Source organism: Tiliqua scincoides, chromosome 2 (assembly GCF_035046505.1).
Source record: "Tiliqua scincoides isolate rTilSci1 chromosome 2, rTilSci1.hap2, whole genome shotgun sequence".
In the NCBI taxonomy this organism is placed as follows: Eukaryota; Metazoa; Chordata; class Lepidosauria; order Squamata; family Scincidae; genus Tiliqua; species Tiliqua scincoides.
The window spans coordinates 262,631,931-262,649,841 of record NC_089822.1 but is presented as its reverse complement, the minus strand read 5'-3'; the positions used below and the strand labels follow the sequence as shown (position 1 = coordinate 262,649,841).

At 49.1% G+C, this 17,911-nt stretch overlaps 2 protein-coding genes across 2 annotated transcripts in view; one reads left to right on the top strand and one right to left on the bottom strand.

Moving 5' to 3' along the window:
• Positions 1 to 17,911, top strand: part of LOC136640318 (zinc finger protein 271-like) — a 208,097-nt gene that overhangs the window by 50,069 nt on the left and 140,117 nt on the right. The window lies entirely within an intron of this gene.
• LOC136641304 (uncharacterized) overlaps positions 8,374 to 17,911 on the bottom strand; it is a 37,665-nt gene continuing 28,127 nt past the window's right edge. Inside the window, exons 18-21 of the mRNA XM_066617018.1 lie at positions 15,013 to 15,155; positions 13,818 to 13,900; positions 13,449 to 13,575; positions 8,374 to 10,666 (exon numbers count right to left, since the gene is read on the bottom strand). Of these exons, the coding sequence (XP_066473115.1) occupies positions 9,582 to 10,666; positions 13,449 to 13,575; positions 13,818 to 13,900; positions 15,013 to 15,155 (1,438 nt within the window). The 3' untranslated portion in view covers positions 8,374 to 9,581. The remainder of the gene's footprint in view (positions 10,667 to 13,448; positions 13,576 to 13,817; positions 13,901 to 15,012; positions 15,156 to 17,911) is intronic.

Here is a 17,911-nt window from a genome sequence, read left to right as displayed (position 1 = left end):
CTTGGCGAGAAGGCCCCGGGCGGGGAGTCGTGCTGCCCCGTCCCGGTTACTTTTATTGCTTGGGGGCCGAGCAAGCCCTGCAGGGGGCTCAGGCCGAGCCGCGTGTGGTGGCGTAGCCGCAGGGGGCGGGCCAAGCCTGCTGGGGGGCTCAGCTCAATAGCTCAGGCGGAGCTGGAGGGGGGCAGGGCACTCAGGCTGCAGGAGCCTCCGCTGAACGGGCTGCAGTGGCGTAGCCGCAGGGGGGCAGGGCAAGCTTTGCAGGCGGGGCTCAGGCGGAGCTTCCTAGGTCCAAAGTCTGTCCAATACGGCTGACATCAGAAATGCTGCCATTGCTTTTCTGTTGTCAACTGCTCGAGTCTGGGGAAAGAGGGGCGCAAGTCTAAGCAACCTCCATACATCAGGACGCACTCCACGTGTGTCTTGGAAGTGGGAAGGACAGGGATTCATTAGCACAGCGCTTCTCCAACTGTAGGCACCAGGACCCACTCTTTAGAATGAGAATGGTCAGGCCTGGTTAGTACTTGGATGGGAGACCACCTGGGAATACCGGGTGCTGTAGGCTTATACCAGGGGTGCCCAAACCCCGGCCCTGGGGCCACTTGCGGCCCTCAGGGCCTCTCAATACAGCCCTCAGAGAGCCACCAGTCTCCAATGAGCCTCTGGCCCTCTGGAGATTTGTTGGAGCCCACACTGGCCCGACGCAACTGCTCGCAGCGTGAGGGCGACTGTTTGACCTCTCACGTGAGCTGTGGGATGAGGGCTCCCTCCACTGCTTGCTGTTTCACGCCTGTGATGCAGTAGCAGCAGCAGCAGCAGCAAAGGAAAGGCCGGCCTTGCTTTGTGCAAGGCCTTTTATAGGCCTTGAGCTATTGAAAGACCTTCATTCATTCATATAAGTTCATCTTTAATATATTCATTTATGTAAACTTATGTAAATTTATTCAAATTTTAAATGTAAATTAATTCTTTCTTTCCCCCCCCCCCGGCCCCCCACACAGTGTTAGAGAGATGATGTGGCCCTCCTGCCAAAAACTTTGGACACCCCTGGCTTATACCATAGTCTTTCGAGACTGAAGGTTGCCAACCAGTTCAACCAGGCCCCAGGAGGTCTTGAGCAGCCCTTAAATGAAGATGCATGTATCTTCCATGACCAATCTGTCACTTAAGGAACACATTTCTCCTCAGAATCTCTGTCCCTTTGATTAACTTTAAGGAATCGTAAGCCACTCTTAAAGAGTCAATACTCTCTTTGAATAATCAAGAAAAGAGCAAGATAAAATGGCAACATTAGACGTATGGTTTGTTTTAAAATATTTATACCATGCCTTGCCATTTGTAGAACACGTGGAGTACCCGGTCTACCTGCAGAAGATCCCCAAATAAATTATTCGCATCTTTAGAGAAAGCAAGGAACATAAGAAAAAGTCCTCTTGGATCAGGTCAAAGGCTCTTCCAGTCCAGTATCCTGTTTTTCACAGCGGTCCAACAACTGCCTCTGGGAAGCTCACATGCAGAAAATAAAGTCACCTTTCTCAGCACTGTTCCCCTGCAATTGACATTCAGAGATCTACTGCTGCTGAACTCACAGTCATCATGGTTCACATTCACTGGGAGGCCTGTCCTCCATGATTCTATCTAACCTCTTCTACAATCATCCAGGGTAGTGGTTAGCCTCACACCTTGTGGGAAGGGGTTCCACAGACTAATTATGCATTGTCTGAAGAAGTACAGTACCTCCTTCTGTCTGTCCTAAATCTCAGTTTCATTGGATGATGCAGTATTGTGAGAGAGGAGGAAAAAAAATTGCTCTCTATCCACTCTTTCTATACCATGCATACTTTTGTCTTAATCATGCCACCTCTGAAGCATTCTCTCCCTCCCCCTGGCTTAAAAAGCCCAAACACTGCATCGTCTCCTCATACGGAAACTGATCCAGTCCTCAGATGGTTTTAGTTGCCCTGTACCCAGAGAAGACCCCTATCTGAGAGCCTCAAGAGCCAGTGGTAGCCTGTGTATAGACATGACTATCTGATATGGACCAATGATCTGACTCACAATCAGGAAGTTTCAGCTGATCACTCTCCTGTTATTTAAATTCACATCAGAGCATTGCAAAGTACATGAATGCACATAAACCACTAAGGGCAGAACTTTCAGAAACAGGAACCACTGAGGTTACTTCTTTACTCAGTTGTGTGGTTGGTCTGTGGAACTCCTTGCTACATTCTGTGGTGACGGCATCTGGCCTGGACGCCTTTAAAAGGGGATTGGACAAATTTCTGGAGGAAAAATCCATTACGGGTTACAAGCCATGATGTGTATGTGCAACCTCCTGATTTTAGAAATGGGCTATGTCAGAATGCCAATGCAAAGGAGGGCACCAGGATGCAGGTCTCTGGTTATCTGGTGTGCTCCTTAGGGCATTTGGTGGGCCGCTGTGAGATACAGGAAGCTGGACTAGATGGGCCTATGGCCTGATGCAGTGGGGCTGTTCTTATGAGGTGCGGGGTGGGGTGGGGTGGGTGGGTCTAGGTTGTTTCAAATTCTCCTTGGTAAAGGAATTTAGGCTGCTACAACCAGGTTTGCATTTTTCCCTGTGAAATGTTGAATCGGTTCTCTGGATGCATGGCCTGAGCACATCTCCCAGTGATGCAAGAATGCATGCAGCCTAAGAAGCAGGTGAGTTCAAGCAAAGAGGGGAGAGCTGAATTCAGGGCAGGAGAAAAGAAGGGAGGATAGGGATGAACATCCTCTAACCTGGGTCATTTCAACCAGTGTGTCTTGGCACACTGGTGTGCCACGAATGGTCTGTGGGTATGCATATTTATTAATATGGTCATTGGGGGATATGAGCCCCTCACTGGCACCTCCCCTCTCTCACCTGCTTGGGAGGGCAATTTCAAAAAGTGAGGAGGATCAGGAAGGAGCCTACAAGACAGTCTCACAACTCTAACAATCTAACACAGTGCAGAAAGCTGTGTTAGATGTTTTTATTTTGTTATCACCACTTTCTCCCACCTCTAGTGATTGGAAAGGATCAGTGGATTACTTTGTCCTTTTGGAAAAACTAATCAAACAGTACCTAGGGAATACAAAAGACTTCAAACAATGAAAACCTATCACAGTAAGGGACGGGGCTGTGGAGTCGGAGTCAAAGTCATGGAGTTGGAAGCCATTTTGGGTGGAGTTGGTGTCGGTAAACATGAACTACAGCGGTTCCCAAACTGGGAGCCGTGGCTCCCGAGGGAGCCATGGAAACTAGCCAGGAGAACCATGGAATCCTTGCCAAAAACCTGCTTTCCTAAACAGTGTACAGGATTGTAGCCCTAACAGAGAGCTGTGCCCAATGGCCCAGAAGGTCAAGGGACAAAGACATTTGGGAACCACTGATGTACTGACTCCAATCTCCATATAAAATGAAATGACTATTTTCTGGAGGCCTTGCCCTTAGGGAGATTCCATGACTCATTGAGCCACAAGGTGTGGGAATAAGGCTTTGTAACTTCAGCTCTGGTATCTTAAGAACACAAACTGTCTACAAATCAGTGAGGACTCCAGAATGTCATGCGGTATTTGTTTATTTCTCACATTTTTCAGTTTGAAACCTTCCTCTAAGTCAGTGGTTCTCACACATTTAGCACCGGGATCCACTTTTTAGAATGAGAATCTGTCAAGACCAACCAGAAGTGATGTCATGACCAGAAGTGACATCATCAAGCAAGAAAATTTTTAACTATCCTAGACTGCAATCCTACCCACACTTACCAGGGAGCACGTCCCATTGACTATCATTGTTAAAAGAATATACATAGTAGCTTCTTAAAAGTACAGGTCTGTAACATTTCCCCAAATGAGATCATGGTACCATCAAGTCTAATAGATTAAAAATATTGAAATGAATGGGGACCCACCCCACCTGAAATTGGCTCGCGACCCACCTAGTGGGTCCCGACCCACAGTTTGAGAAACACTGCTCTAAGTAGCTCAGGGTTGTATCCCTCCTTTTGACCTCACAGCAACCCTGTGAGGTAGGTGAGACTGAGAGACAGTGTGTGGCCCAAGGTCACCCAGGAAGCTTCACCTGCCAGATCTTCTCTATGTAAGCCATTTCTGCCCAACGTTGCATATACACAACAGGGATCAAAGGTGTCCGCCTGTGGGCTGGGCAAAAATGGGTTCAACCAGACAGGTCAGTTCTCCTCCCTTGATTGCAGAGCAGCTAATTCAGAAGGGCACTGGGGGCAGCAAGACCAGGAAGCCTGGGGTCTGGATTCAACTAACTGTGCTCTCGCTTGTCTCTCTCCCGCTTGGCACCAAAGTCCAAGAAAGCAGCAGTGGTGCTGTGGCCCTTGTGCAGCAGAAAAGTTGAAGAGTTGGAACCCCAAGAGCAGCGGTTTTCAACCTTTTCCAGCTCACGGCACACTGACAAGGTGCTAAAATTGCCAAGGCACACCCTCCGTTTTTTGACAATTGGCAAGGCACGACCATTGACAGCAGGGGCTTGCATCCCCCAGTGGCCCTACTCATAAATGACCCTCCCCAAACTCTGGCAGCACACCCGCTGACCATCTGTGGCACACTAGTTGAAAGGGGCTGCACTAGAGGCATGACAATGAAATACAAATGGAGCTGGCAGCTGGGTCCCAGAGAGGAGCACAAACAGAGCCCCAGTTTCTGCTATGCCAGGCTCAGTTCCTTGCATCTTCTAGTAGGCCTGGCAAAGACCTGCAGGGTCTGAGATGCTGCAGGGCTGGGGGCGAGTCAGTGCGGACAAGATTAGTCTCTGTGAATTGGACTCAGCACATGGGGGCTTCATATGTCCAAAGTATTGGCTGACATCAGAATTTCTGCCATTGCTTTTCTGTTGTCAACTGCTCTGAGTCTGGGGAAAGAGGGGTGCAGCTCTAAGCAATCTCCATACATCAGGACGCACTCCACACCTGTCTTGGAAGTGGGAAGGGCGGGGGATTCATTAGCACAGCGGTTCTCCAACTTTAGGCACCAGGACCCACTCTTTAGAATGGGAATCTGTCAGGACCCACTGGAAGTGATGTCATGACTGGACGTGGCATCATCATGTAGGAAAACCTTTTAACAATCCTAGGCTGCCATCCTACCCACACTGACCCAGGAGTAAGCTCCATTTCCTATCAAAGGCAAATACATAGAAGCCTGTAGAAAGTACAGATGGGTCACATTTCCCCAAATGCAGCCACATACGGTGGGATCATCAAGTCTAACAGATTAAAAATAAAATATTGAAATGAATGGGGGGGCCCACCTGAAGTTGGCTCACGACCCACCTAGTGGGTCCCGACCTACAGTTTGAGAAACTGCATTAGGAGGCAAACAACCAACCAGGAAATGCTTCACCCATTTTTGTCCCAATTGGTCCCTGTTTTGTTTGTGCAGCGCTGGGCAGAAGCGGCTTAGAAACGCTGTGGGCCCCGTCTGTGCACGTCTACTCAGGTGTAAGTCGATTCCAGTCCCCGGGGCTTACTCCCAGGTAGGTGCGGAGAGAGCTGCAGGCCAAGGAGACTCGAGGAGACCGTCCCTCCCCCGAAGGAGCAGAGGCGCCCTCGCAGCGGGGGGCGGGGCGAGCGCAGCGCTCTCTCTCCGCGGAGCGCCAGGCAGGCACTCGGCTCGGCTGGCGTCACAGGCGCCTTAAGAGAGCGCTGGGCGTGGCTCTGCCGGGCCAGGTCTGTGGTAGCCGGGTGGACTCGGCCGCCCGCTCTGGAGCCCGAGGGCGCGGCTGCAGCGCGGGTTCGAGTCCTCAGTCCCGGCTTCGCTTGCACGCAAAAGTCCCGCTGGCTGGCCCTCGCTGCCCTAGGGGCGGGCTTGGCGAGAAGGCCCCGGGCGGGGAGTCGTGCTGCCCCGTCCCGGTTACTTTTATTGCTTGGGGGCCGAGCAAGCCCTGCAGGGGGCTCAGGCCGAGCCGCGTGTGGTGGCGTAGCCGCAGGGGGGCGGGCCAAGCCTGCTGGGGGGGCTCAGCTCAATAGCTCAGGCGGAGCTGGAGGGGGGCAGGGCACTCAGGCTGCAGGAGCCTCCGCTGAACGGGCTGCAGTGGCGTAGCCGCAGGGGGGCAGGGCAAGCTTTGCAGGCGGGGCTCAGGCGGAGCTTCCTATGTTGCTTTTCTGTTGTCAACTGCTCGAGTCTGGGGAAAGAGGGGTGCAAGTCTAAGCAACATCCGTACATCAGGACGCACCCCGACGTGTGTCTTGCAGGTGTCTCATTAGCAAGGGCAGGGTCTCATTAGCACAGCAGTTCTCCAGTTTTAGGCACCAGGACCCACTCTTTAGAATGAGAATCTGTCAGGACCCACTGGAAGTGATGGCATCAAGTAGGAAAACCTTCAACAATCCTAGGCTGCGATCCGATCCTACCCACACTGACCCAGGAGCAAGTTCCATTTCCTATCATTGTTCAAGGTATATGCATAGTAGCCTGTCCATTGGGCTGTGAGGCATCTAATGGGTCACTCTGAGATACAGGAAGCTGGACCAGATGGGCCCTTGGCCTGATCCAGCAGGGGTCTTCTGATCTTCTTCTAATAAGATTCAGCATCTCCTTTGTCTGCCAAAAGCTTGGCAATTTGGTTGGTTTGAAACACTGACAGTTTAACAATTTTTCTTTCTGCACTGGTAGTAGTTAAACTCACATGTGCTGAAATGAAAATCAAATAAAAGATGCACATTGTAAGAAATAAAACCATTGGACTTTTCTAAGTGTCTCATTACACAGGCCAACGCACATTTTGCTTCCTTAAACGTTACACGAATTCCTGGGTATATTTGGGGTGCTGATTCCAAAAATGGCATCCATCTTGCCCTATCACGTCTAGTTTTGGAGATATGGTATAGCCGCGTTAGTGAATGGTTCAAGCAGCTTCCTCATGAGGAAGCCTAAACCATGGCTTCATAAGGTATAGAACATGGTGTAGGCTTCCTCATGAGGAAGCTGCTTGAACCATTCACTGATCAGCAGCCACTGCTGTCACCAAACCCGCCCCCTTCCTTAACCCCATCCGCCCACCCCCAGTTCTGCTTGAGAGCACTTTTGCAGCAAACACTGGTGAAATGCTCATTCCACCAGCACTAAACCCACTCGGACTGGGCAGTTAATTTATTATGCAGCAGGACTTGCAATTCCAGCAAAAATCTACCAAGATGGGGCACCCAAATCTGCAACAGCTTGGAGCAGAGGCTCCCAAACTGGGGCATTGTGACTCCTCAGCCCGGGAAGCCCTGTGTCTACCTCCTGAAGGGGTGGGGTGATGGCAAAGGCAGTACCACAGTTGTGCTGCTGCTAGGGACAAAAGAGGGCTTTTGTGTACTTACCCCTGGCAGCACCAGCCTTCCAGAGCGCGTGGGGAACCCAAGGACCCGTCTGCAGGGCTCCCCAAGCCTCAAAACAGATAAAAGTAGGCATTGCGACCCTCCTGTGGCACTGCCAAGGGTAAGTACCACAAAAAAACCTTCTTTTGTCCCTGGCAGTGGCACCGCTGCCTTCACCCCTCCACCGCAAGCACTTACAGTGGTTCCCAAATTCCCACAGCGTTTGGGAACGGGTGCCTTAGAGAAAAGGGGACCTGCAAATACCCCACAATACTACCCCTTAAGGGCCCTGAATTAGCATGACCCTTCCAGCGGGAAGCCCTGCCTAGCTTGCAGGATTGCCAGCCAGGCACCAAAGTGGAGTTAGGTTAGACTGCACACGTACAGTATTGTGAAAAAGAGGACGTTTATAACAATGGGAGAGGCCATGTCTGCTTCTTTCCCACTTCGATGGGATGATTCAAAGGGGTGTATCTGGGACGGAGGTGGCAACCCTATGTCCACTTTGAAGGTCTCTGCAAAGAAGAAGAAGCTGCAGGAAAATCTCTGAATAACACAAAACCAAAGTGGAAAGGAACAAGCTAGAAAAGTCGGAGCAGCTGACTGCTCCAGGATGGCCCCACTATAGAACTGCAACCATTTTACAGCAAGGTGGCCATAAGTTCATTGTTTTAAAGAACAGAGCAGGCTTTGGAAACAAAAAAGCAACTGTATCTCAGTCTCGGTTTTCCTCAACTGCAAAATGGGTTTACCTGTGCAACATTCTGCAAATGAAGATGCAACTGAGAAACAATACCATCCAATGACATCAGCAGGACTTTCATGGCATTTGACACACTTCATCAGACCAATCTGTGGGTTCAACCCCCTTTAACCCATTTTTGCCCAGCCCACAAGCGTATACATTTGGTCTTTGTTGCATATATGGAAGGTTGGGCAGAAATGGCTTAATGCTGGAAGAGGCTGCTGTTCTGGCTACTCCCCCTCCCCCACCACGGTTATGTCAGCCCCAAGACCAAGCACACTCCAGGGTCACTAGAAAATCCGAGCAGCGCATTCCTTCACTAACTTTGTTTTTTTAGTAATATCAAATACATTACAAGTTAATCCTGCGGAACGAGTACAAATTTTTCACAAAACAAATCACATATAGGCTGAAGGGGTTCTGAGCTGTCTGTGATAGATCAGGAGAGAGATCTTGGGGTGGTGGTGAACAGGTCGATGAAAGTGTTGACCCAAAGTGCAGCGGAAGTGAAGAAGGCCAATTCTATGCTTGGGATCATTAGGAAGGGTATTGAGAACAAAACGGCTAGTATTATATAGCCGTTGTACAAATCTATGGTAAGGCCACACTTGGAGTATTGTGTCCTGTTCTGGTCGCCGCATCTCAAAAAGGACATAGTGGAAATGGAAAAGGTGCAAAAGAGAGCGACTAAGATGATTACTGGACTGGGGCACCTTCCTTATGAGGAAAGGCTACGGCGTTTGGGCCTCTTCAGCCTAGAAAAAAGACGCCTGAGGGGGGACATGACTGAGACATACAAAATTATGCAGGGGATGGACAGAGTGGATAGAGAGATGCTCTTTACACTCTCACATAACACCTGAACCAGGGGACATCCACTAAAATTGAGTGTTGGGAGAGTTAGAACAGACAAAAGAAAATATTTCTTTACTCAGCGTGTGATTGGTCTGTGGAACTCCTTGCCACAGGATGTGGTGATGGCATCTGGCCTGGATGCCTTTAAAAGGGGATTGGACGAGTTTCTGGAGGAAATATCCATTATGGGTTACAAGCCATGATGCGTATGTGCAACCTCCTGATTTTAGAAATGGGCTATGTCCGAATGCCAGATGCAAGGGAGGGCACCAGGGTGAGGTCTCTTGTTATCTGGTGTGCTCCCTGGGGCATTTGGTGGGCCGCTGTGAGATACAGGAAGCTGGACTAGATGGCCTGATCCAGTGGGGCTGTTCTTATGTTCTTATGGATGCAAAAAAAGGACTTGACTTTGAAAATACCACACCACCACCACCACCACCACCACCCCCCGGCCACCATCATATATATGGTCACAGTCCACTGTGCTCCCCTTTTATGCTCAGTAAGACTTGACTTAGAAAGAAAATTATTTCCACATTCCTGTCATGCATAAGGCTCAACTGTTGTGCAAGTTCTCTGATGAGTTTTAAGGCTGCAACTGCAACTGAAGCTCTTTTCGTGCTCCTGGCCCATACAGGGTTTCTCCCCTACTTGGATTCCCTGATGGATGGTAAGGCTGCTGCCCTGTGTGGGTTGTCTGACGGGTTGTAAGTGCACCACTCTGACTGAAGCTCTGGGCACAGGCAGGGTGTCTGCACCGCATGAGTTCTCTGATGAGCCGTAAGCTCTTTTCTGCATCTGAAGCTGCTTGAACAGTCCAGGCACGTGTAGGGCTTCTCTCCAGTGTGCATTCTCTGATGGGCCGTAAGGTTGCAGCTGCGACTGAAGTTCTTTCCACACTCCAGGCACCTATAAGGTTTCTCCCCGCTGTGCGTTCTCTGATGCCTTCTGAGGCTGCCTCTGTTCCTGAAACTCTTTCCACACTCTGGGCATGAATAAGGTTTTTCTCCTGTGTGTGTTCTCTGATGGTATATGAGGCCGCTGCTGCTGCTGAAGCTCTTTGCACACTCCCGACATGTATAATGTTTCTCCCCTGTGTGTGTTCTCCGATGGCGTGCAAGGTTGCTACTATCGTTGAAGCTCTCTCCACACTCCTGGCACTTGTACGGTTTCTCTCCTGTATGGGTTCTCTGATGGTATATAAGTTGGCTGCTGCGACTGAAGTGCTTTCCACATTCCTGGCACATATAGGGTTTCTCCCCCACGTGAGTTCTCTGATGAATCACAAGTTTGTCATTCCGACTGAAGCTCTTTCCACACTCCAGGCATGTAAACGGCTTCTCCCCTGTGTGAATTATCTGATGTGCTCTAAGGTTGCTGCTGTTACAGAAACTCTTTTCACACTCTGGGCATGAATAAGGTTTCTCCCCAGTGTGAGTTCTCTGATGGGCTCTTAGGTTGCTGCTCCTACAGAAACTCTTTCCACATACTGGGCAGGAATAAGGTTTCTGCCCTGTGTGGGATCTCTGATGGTATATCAGTTTGCAGCTGTAATTGAAGCTCTTTCCACACTCCAGACATTTATAAGGTTTCTTTCCCATTTGAGTTATCTGATGGATTTTAAGGCTGCTGCAGCAACTGAAGCTCTCTCCATCCTGACATGTATAGGAATTCTCCCCTGTGTAGATTATTTCCTGCTGGCTCTCTCTTTCCCTCTGGTTCCAAACCAGTGCTGTTGAAATAAGAAGAGGAATGCAATAAGAGACCAAAGACAGAAGGTTCAGCTGGTTAGTAGCTGATAGTCATAAGGAATATGACTGATAGTCATAAGGAATTGTTTTGGGGGTCTTTTTCTGAACAATACTGAGGCCCAGAAAAGATATTATGATTTGTGACTGCAGGTGACTTTATTAATATGAATAGTTTCCTTAGAGGATGTGAAGAAATCTCTGAGAAATTAAGGCCACAACTGGAGAACAGTTGTTCTGGAGAACAGTTGTAGCCATAAGAACATGGAGAACATAAGAAATGGAAAAACAACAAAGAAGCAAAGGTCTAAATGTAAGAACAAGACATTTTAGACTTAGGGGAGATACTTTCTTCTGCTGAATCACATATCTTCTCAAGAAATGGTTGAAGCTGATGAATTAGCTGATGAAAAGTTCAAACCTGTATCCAGACCACGGATAATAACTAGGTTTTTATTATCTAGTTATTTTATATAACTAGGATGACATGTGAACAAATCAAATCAGGGGCAAATCAGAGTGTGAAAGCATGCCCAGACTGTAGCGGGTTGTTCAGATGGCAGGCCCCATAGGAAAGCCCCAGAAGAAAGGATGAACCTCTCTTCCTAAATGACCTCTCTTAAGGTCTCAATTCAGTTTTAGTCCATTACGCCAAATTTAGTACATTGCTTATTCCTCCAGGCACCAGTAGAGACTGTTACAAGGTGCTTACCAGATGTTCATTAACATGAGCACACAGGTCAAATCTGTTTTGTGAACTATGACCCTGTGCGGAGGCCAATGGCTTGGAAGGAAGGAAGGAAGGAAGGAAGGAAGGAAGGAAGGAAGGAAGGAAGGAAGGAAGGATGTGGGAGGTGAGGATAAATGTGCAACAAACATTTATTATGGGGATCATGTTACATAAGAACATAAGAACAGCCCCACTGCATCAGGCCATAGGCCCATCAAGTCCAGCTTCCTGTAACTCACAGCGGCCCACCAAATGCCTCAGGGAGCACACCAGATAACAAGAGACCTCATCCTGGTGCCCTCCCTTGCATCTGCATAACCCATTTAATAATAATAATAATAATAAGAAGAAGAAGAAGAAGAAGAAGAAGAATATGCATTCTGACATAACCCATTTCTAAAATCAGGAGGTTGCGCATACACATCATGGCTTGTACCCCATAATGGATTTTTCCTCCAGAAACTTGTCCAATCCCCTTTTAAATGCGTCTAGGCTAGACGCCAGCACCACATCCTGTGGCAAGGAGTTCCACAGACCAACCACATGCTGAGTAAAGAAATATTTTCTTTTGTCTGTCCTAACCCGCCCAACACTCAATTTTAGTGGATGTCCCCTGGTTCTGGTATTATGTGAGAGTGTAAAGAGCATCTCCCTATCCACTCTGTCCATCCCCTGCATAATTTTGTATGTCTCAATCATATCCCCCCTCAGGCGTCTCTTTTCTAGGCTGAAGAGGCCCAAACGCCGTAGCCTTTCCTCATAAGGAAGGTGCCCCAGCCCCGTAATCATCTGCAAAAGTAATCATGTTGCAAAAGTAGGGAAGAGGAATCCAAAGAAAAATGCCAGTCCATGTTTCTTAGCCTACACTATGAACACAAACAGTTGCTATGTGTGGAGTAAGAGAAAAAGTTTGTTAAAAGGGAATTACTCTTTAGACTTAGAGGAATTAGGACTTAGAGGAATTAGGAGGAATGCCCAGGGTGTCCTAGGGCTAAAGAACCTGGGCTTCACAATACCTAGAAGGAAGAGAAGAGAAGAGACAAGGTGGAGGAGAGGAAGGAAAGAGGTGCAGATTGTTGCCTTCCTCTGCTGATATTGTTACCTTGGACTTTTTGCCAGTTGAGCTTCAAAATTATGTTACCAGTCTGTTTTTCTCACACATTAGACCCCAAAAATAATTGTATCGGAGATGAGAAAAGGGCAGAGATGACTCGTATCCGTTCAAAAACTACAATTTCCAAGATACTATCAGGACGGCCTTCACAACAGTACAGTGACATAAGTCTGCAGTGAAGCTATCCCTAGTCTTTCCCTTGTTCTCCACTCTACTCCAACCTCTCCTGCAAAGAAAGCCATATTTCATCCCTGCACCCTGTACATTATACAGGGACAAGTTCCAAATGTAGCCAGAGATCTGTCCCCTGATGTTCCCTCGCATTGTTACTTCACAGTATATGCAGGAATCCTTATGGTGTTTCTCTCTAGGGCAGCATTTCCCAAACTGTGGGTGATGACCCACTGGAGGGGTGTGCCCCAATGCATGGTGGGTTGTGCTCCAATGCTCAAGTCTGCCCCCAAAAGCCTAACTTGGAGTCCTTCAAGGCAGCTTCTGGGGCCTCAGAATGCCTTCCAGCTGCGAATGGAAGCTATAGGGACTCCAAGTAAGGCTTTTGGGGGAAGCATTCTGTAGCGACCCATCGTGGAACACAAGGTGGGTCACGACAAACTAAAGTTTGGGAACCAAGGAGAGTTCTCTGATACAAGCCCACCTTCTCCAAATGGCATCTAAAGGACAAGATGCTGAAAGATTTCCAACCATATTGTGGTGCAATGTCTCCAGTCTGGGTCTACCCCCTTCGTCAAGAGTCCCCAGATCCATGCTGGGCCTGAAGGGGAGGATGTGGAGCCATCAAGGTGTTGCAGAAGACATGACCAGGTCACACTGTTTAGCTACCAACTTTCCTTGATAACATCCAATGGTGCTGGGATTCCCATGCGGGGCACCCATGAATTACGGGTGAATACACCTTCCTTACCTACAAAGGTCACATTCTCAAAATTGTCCATTATGACTGCTTCATACAGGTGCCTTTGGTGTTGATCTAGCAGAGTCCACTCTGCACTGCTGAAATATATGGCGACCTCCGCAAACGAAATGGGGCCCTGAAAGAAAAAAGGAGAGATTCCCTAGTAGTAGGTTAACCCAGGCCATGACTGTAATCGAAAAAGTTGAGGTTTGCCAGGAGGTGAGGAAAATCTGTGTTCTAGCTGATGCAAGAGCTCTGGAAGGGGAAAGTAAGGCTTGGTGACAGTCTCTTTTTTCTGCCATTTAGCAGTCGCATCAAGAGGAAGCACCCCTGTGAGCCAGGAGGAGACCCCAGCTGTCCCCTGTTCATCTCCCTTACCTGGCCTGGATGAGTGGCAGCCATTTCTGCTTCTCCAGAAGGACATGTCAGTTTGGTTTGCACAGATACTGTTTCTCCACTATCTGGCAAGGAGAAAATGAAGAGAACTGTAAGAAGTTTCTATCCTGTCTACATGCTTCCTTAAGGAAGTTGAATTCCTTTGTCCTAATTGTGCTGAAGGCTGCTAGGGAGACTGAATAAATTCATGGGGGAATGTGGCAATGGCTGTGGCTGACAATCTTCAGTTGCACAGGCAGTTTGGCTGGAGGAGCAGAAGGAGAGGATCTTTGCCTCTTGGTGCTAACAAAAACGGCTTGGTCTCAGTGCAACCAAAATGATTACTGGGCTGGGCACCCGCTTACGAGGACAGGCTACAGCATCTGGGGCCCTTCAGTCTAGAAAAGAGGTGCCTCAGGGGGACGTGATTGAGACATACAAAATTATGCAGGAGATGGACAGAGTGGATAGAAAGATGTTCTCTTACCGCTTGCATAATACCAGAACCAGTGGACATCCACTTAAATTGAGAGTTGGGAGAGTTAGGGCAGACAAAAGAAAATATTTCTTTACTCAGCATGTAATTAGTCCGTGGAACTCCTTGCCACAGGATGTGGTGATGGCATCTGGCCTGGATGCTTTTAAAAAGGGAACTGGCTCTTCTTACGTTCAGCTGACAAGGGATGGCACCACGATGCAGGTGTCCTGTTGTCTTGTGGGCTCCCTGAGGCATCTGGTGGGTAACATGAGATACAGGAGGCTGGACTAGATGGGCCTTTGGCTTGATCCAGCGGGGCTCTTCTTATGCTCTCAACCCTTGTGGGTTCCAGCCCGGCTCCTGGCTAAGAAGAACGGATGACCGGCACCCCAAGCCTATGCATGCCTACTCAGAAGTAAGTCCCTCTAGAGTCAATGGGGCTTACTCCCAGGAAAGTGTGGATAGGATTGGGCTGTGAATGGAGCAGGCAAGAAAGGGGGGTGAGAAAAAATGGGGAGGAACCTGAGAGCAGCATCCCCAGAGGGGGCTGAATAAGCCCTGATGCAGACACCAGGGGCTGCCAGTCCAACAGGTGCAGCAGTGCAGTCCCTGTGGGGGCTTCCTTGCCAAGCTTCCCCAAGCCACAGCCCCCTTCCCTTCCCCCTCTGCCACCCAGATCCCCCCCCTTCCCTGGCTGGGCCTTGGGTCGACCTCACTCACCTGCTCCCAGCCTGTCTCTCTTTCTCTGGGTCTCAGGGTTCCAAGCCCCTCCTTTTCCAAGCCCCCCCCAGCCAGGCTTCCTTCCTTTTTCCAGGTCACAACAGGGCCTTCTGGGAAATGCAGTCTTTGTGCCCAGGAGCCACCTATGAAAACAGCTGCACGTGTTGTGACAAGGAGAGCTGGAATTGAGCTCTCTGCGCCTGCGTGGAGCCAGAGCATGAGCCTCTTTGTCTGCTGAGACTGCCTTATACTCCAGCTGGAGGCTCTGCCAAGAGTTCTCCCCTCTGCACTGGAAGAGTCAAGGCAGAGGCACCTCTTATGGGGAGGTGGAGGGGGGTCCAGAGCCCCAGATCTGGGACTATGTGCTGGGCAGAGAGAGGGGGGGAGTAGTGGACCATACCTGTGCGAGAGAAGCAGATGCGTGAGCAAGAAAGGCAGGGGTGCTGGCCAGATCTCCAGCTTGCCTCTTAGAATCCAGTGTGTGGTTAGTCTGTGGAACCCCCTGCCACAGGATGTGGTGATGGCATCTAGCCTGGATGCCTTTGAGAGGAGATTGGACAGATTTCTGGAGGAAAAGTTCATCACAGGTTACAAGCATGATGGGTATGTGCAACCTCCTGGTTTTAGAAGTTGGCTACCTCAGAATGCCAGGTGCAAGGTTGTAGCAACAGGATGCAGGTCTCTTGTTGTCTTTCGTGCTCCCTGGGGCATCTGCTGGGCCACTGTGAGATAAAGGAAGCTGGACTAGGCGGACCTCTGGCCTGATCCAGCCAGGCTCTTATGTTCAGGTCACAAGGGAGGGCACCAGGATGCAGGTCTCCTGTTGTCTTGAATGCTCCCTGAGGCATCTGGTGGGCCACTGTGAGATAGTGGAAGCTGCACTAGATGAACCTTTGGCCTGATCCAGTGGGGCTCTTCTTATGTTAATCAACCCAGCAAGAATATTCTGTCTTCCAAAAGGAAAAACAAATGCACAGTAGGTGGCTGCATCTCTGCCCACACCTCATCTTTCCTCTCATGTCTCCTTTTCTGGATGTCTTGTTCTCCCCCCCCCCCAACTCCTTTCTCTTCCTCAGGCCATTTCATGGTTCCTTTAAAGCAGAATTCCACTGGTGAAAGGTGCTGACTTCCAAAGATGTTGCAGAAAATTAAGGCTCTCAACTTTCTGATCCCCTGCTTCTTTTTGTAAACCCATCTCCCTCCTTTCAATGTAACCATTCCCACTAGTTCCATAACCATGGGGAAACCTTCTTACCACTCTGAAATGCTGCATTAGCTCCACATCCTGATCATTTGATCATTATTCAACATGTGCCAATACTTGGGGCACACCAACTGCCAAGGGCTCTGTACAAAAGGAAATTTATATCTGTCCCCAGTTTACTTCCATGCAGACTCTGATTTGCAAATGGAAAACCATGCCAGCTGGCAGATATATTCTCACACCCAGTTACAAAGAGCACACATCATATTTCTGCTTTCTTACCAATGAATTGGCCCACTGCCCAACTGTCTCTCTTCCTATAGATACCTAGTACCCCTGCTAATTGGGTAAGAGGCACTTTTTCAAGTGGGTGCCCCTCTTTTTAGCAGAGGGAGAGTAACTGGCCCACCTCACCCCAGCAGTGTCTGTTCTAGTGGCTGTATGCTGGTGTTCTTTTTGCATCTTTTTAGATTGTGAGCCCTTTTGGGACAGGGAGCCATTAGTTATTTGATTTTTCTCTGTAAACCACTTTGTGAACTTTTAGTTGAAAAGTGGTATATAAATACTGTTAATAAATAATAATAATAATAATATAGCACTTATTCCAGGTATTGTCTTTCAAATAGTCTGCAATACACTCCAACTATTGAGGAAGAAAAAACCAAAGCAGTTCAGGAAGTGCTCAGAGGACCTCTCCAAAGGCGTTACCAGGTGTGAACCAATGAAGTGTTATTATGACACAGCAGAGAAACCAATAAGGTGTTGGTATGAATAAGCTCTTATTTCCATCTGTCAGAGCTAAACTAGGCCTCTTATCCAGTGTCATCAAGTGGGCCACTGGTTGATTGTTACTTGCTGACTTGTTGGGTGACCTGTACTATTATATATTTTAAAAAAATAAAGTTCTGGGGGATTACACCAACCCCAGTGATGCCCCTGCATTTAGGTTGTATGGTTTGTAATTTATTCTGCATGGTGACACAGGAGGAGGCCCATCATGGGACTGACTCAAACCCTAGCAACGCCTCTCGGTTAAACTTAGTATAGTATTGGCAACCTTCAGTCTCGAAAGACTATGGTATCGCGCTCTGAAAGGTGGTTCTGGCACGAGCGTCTAGTGTGGCTGAAAAGGCCAATCCGGAGTGACAATCCCTTCCACACCGGGAGCAAGTGCAGTCTGTCCCTGGTCTGTCTCCCTGGCTAGGGGCCTTCCTTCTTTGCCTCTTAGCCTCAGACTGTTGGCAAAGTGTCTCTTCAAACTGGGAAAGGCCATGCTGCACAGCCTGCTGTTTTCTGTTGCATGGTGCAGAGTTGTCGATCCGCTTGTCGGTTTTCACCCTAAACCCACGCACCCCATGAGGTTAACGGACCGTGGCGAGGCAACACCTTACTGGCTGGGGACTGCCCAGCTTAAGGCGGGCGGTAGCTGCCCAATGAGATGCAATGATCTCTCCCACCGTCGGAAGCAGCCCTGGCGTCATGCTCTACGCCAATCGAGCAAAGACTTATAACCGGTAAACTGCTGCTTCCCGTGTTGTGCCGACGCCGTATGGCGAAGTTGGAGTGTCCTCTCCAGTGCGCGAAGCCTGGTAAAGAAGGTATGGAGGATAGGCTGTACCCATGGCAGCAAATCCCCCCTCTCCACGTCGCTGGAATGGTCCAATGGAAAGGCAGAAGCCAATACGGTTGGTTCCA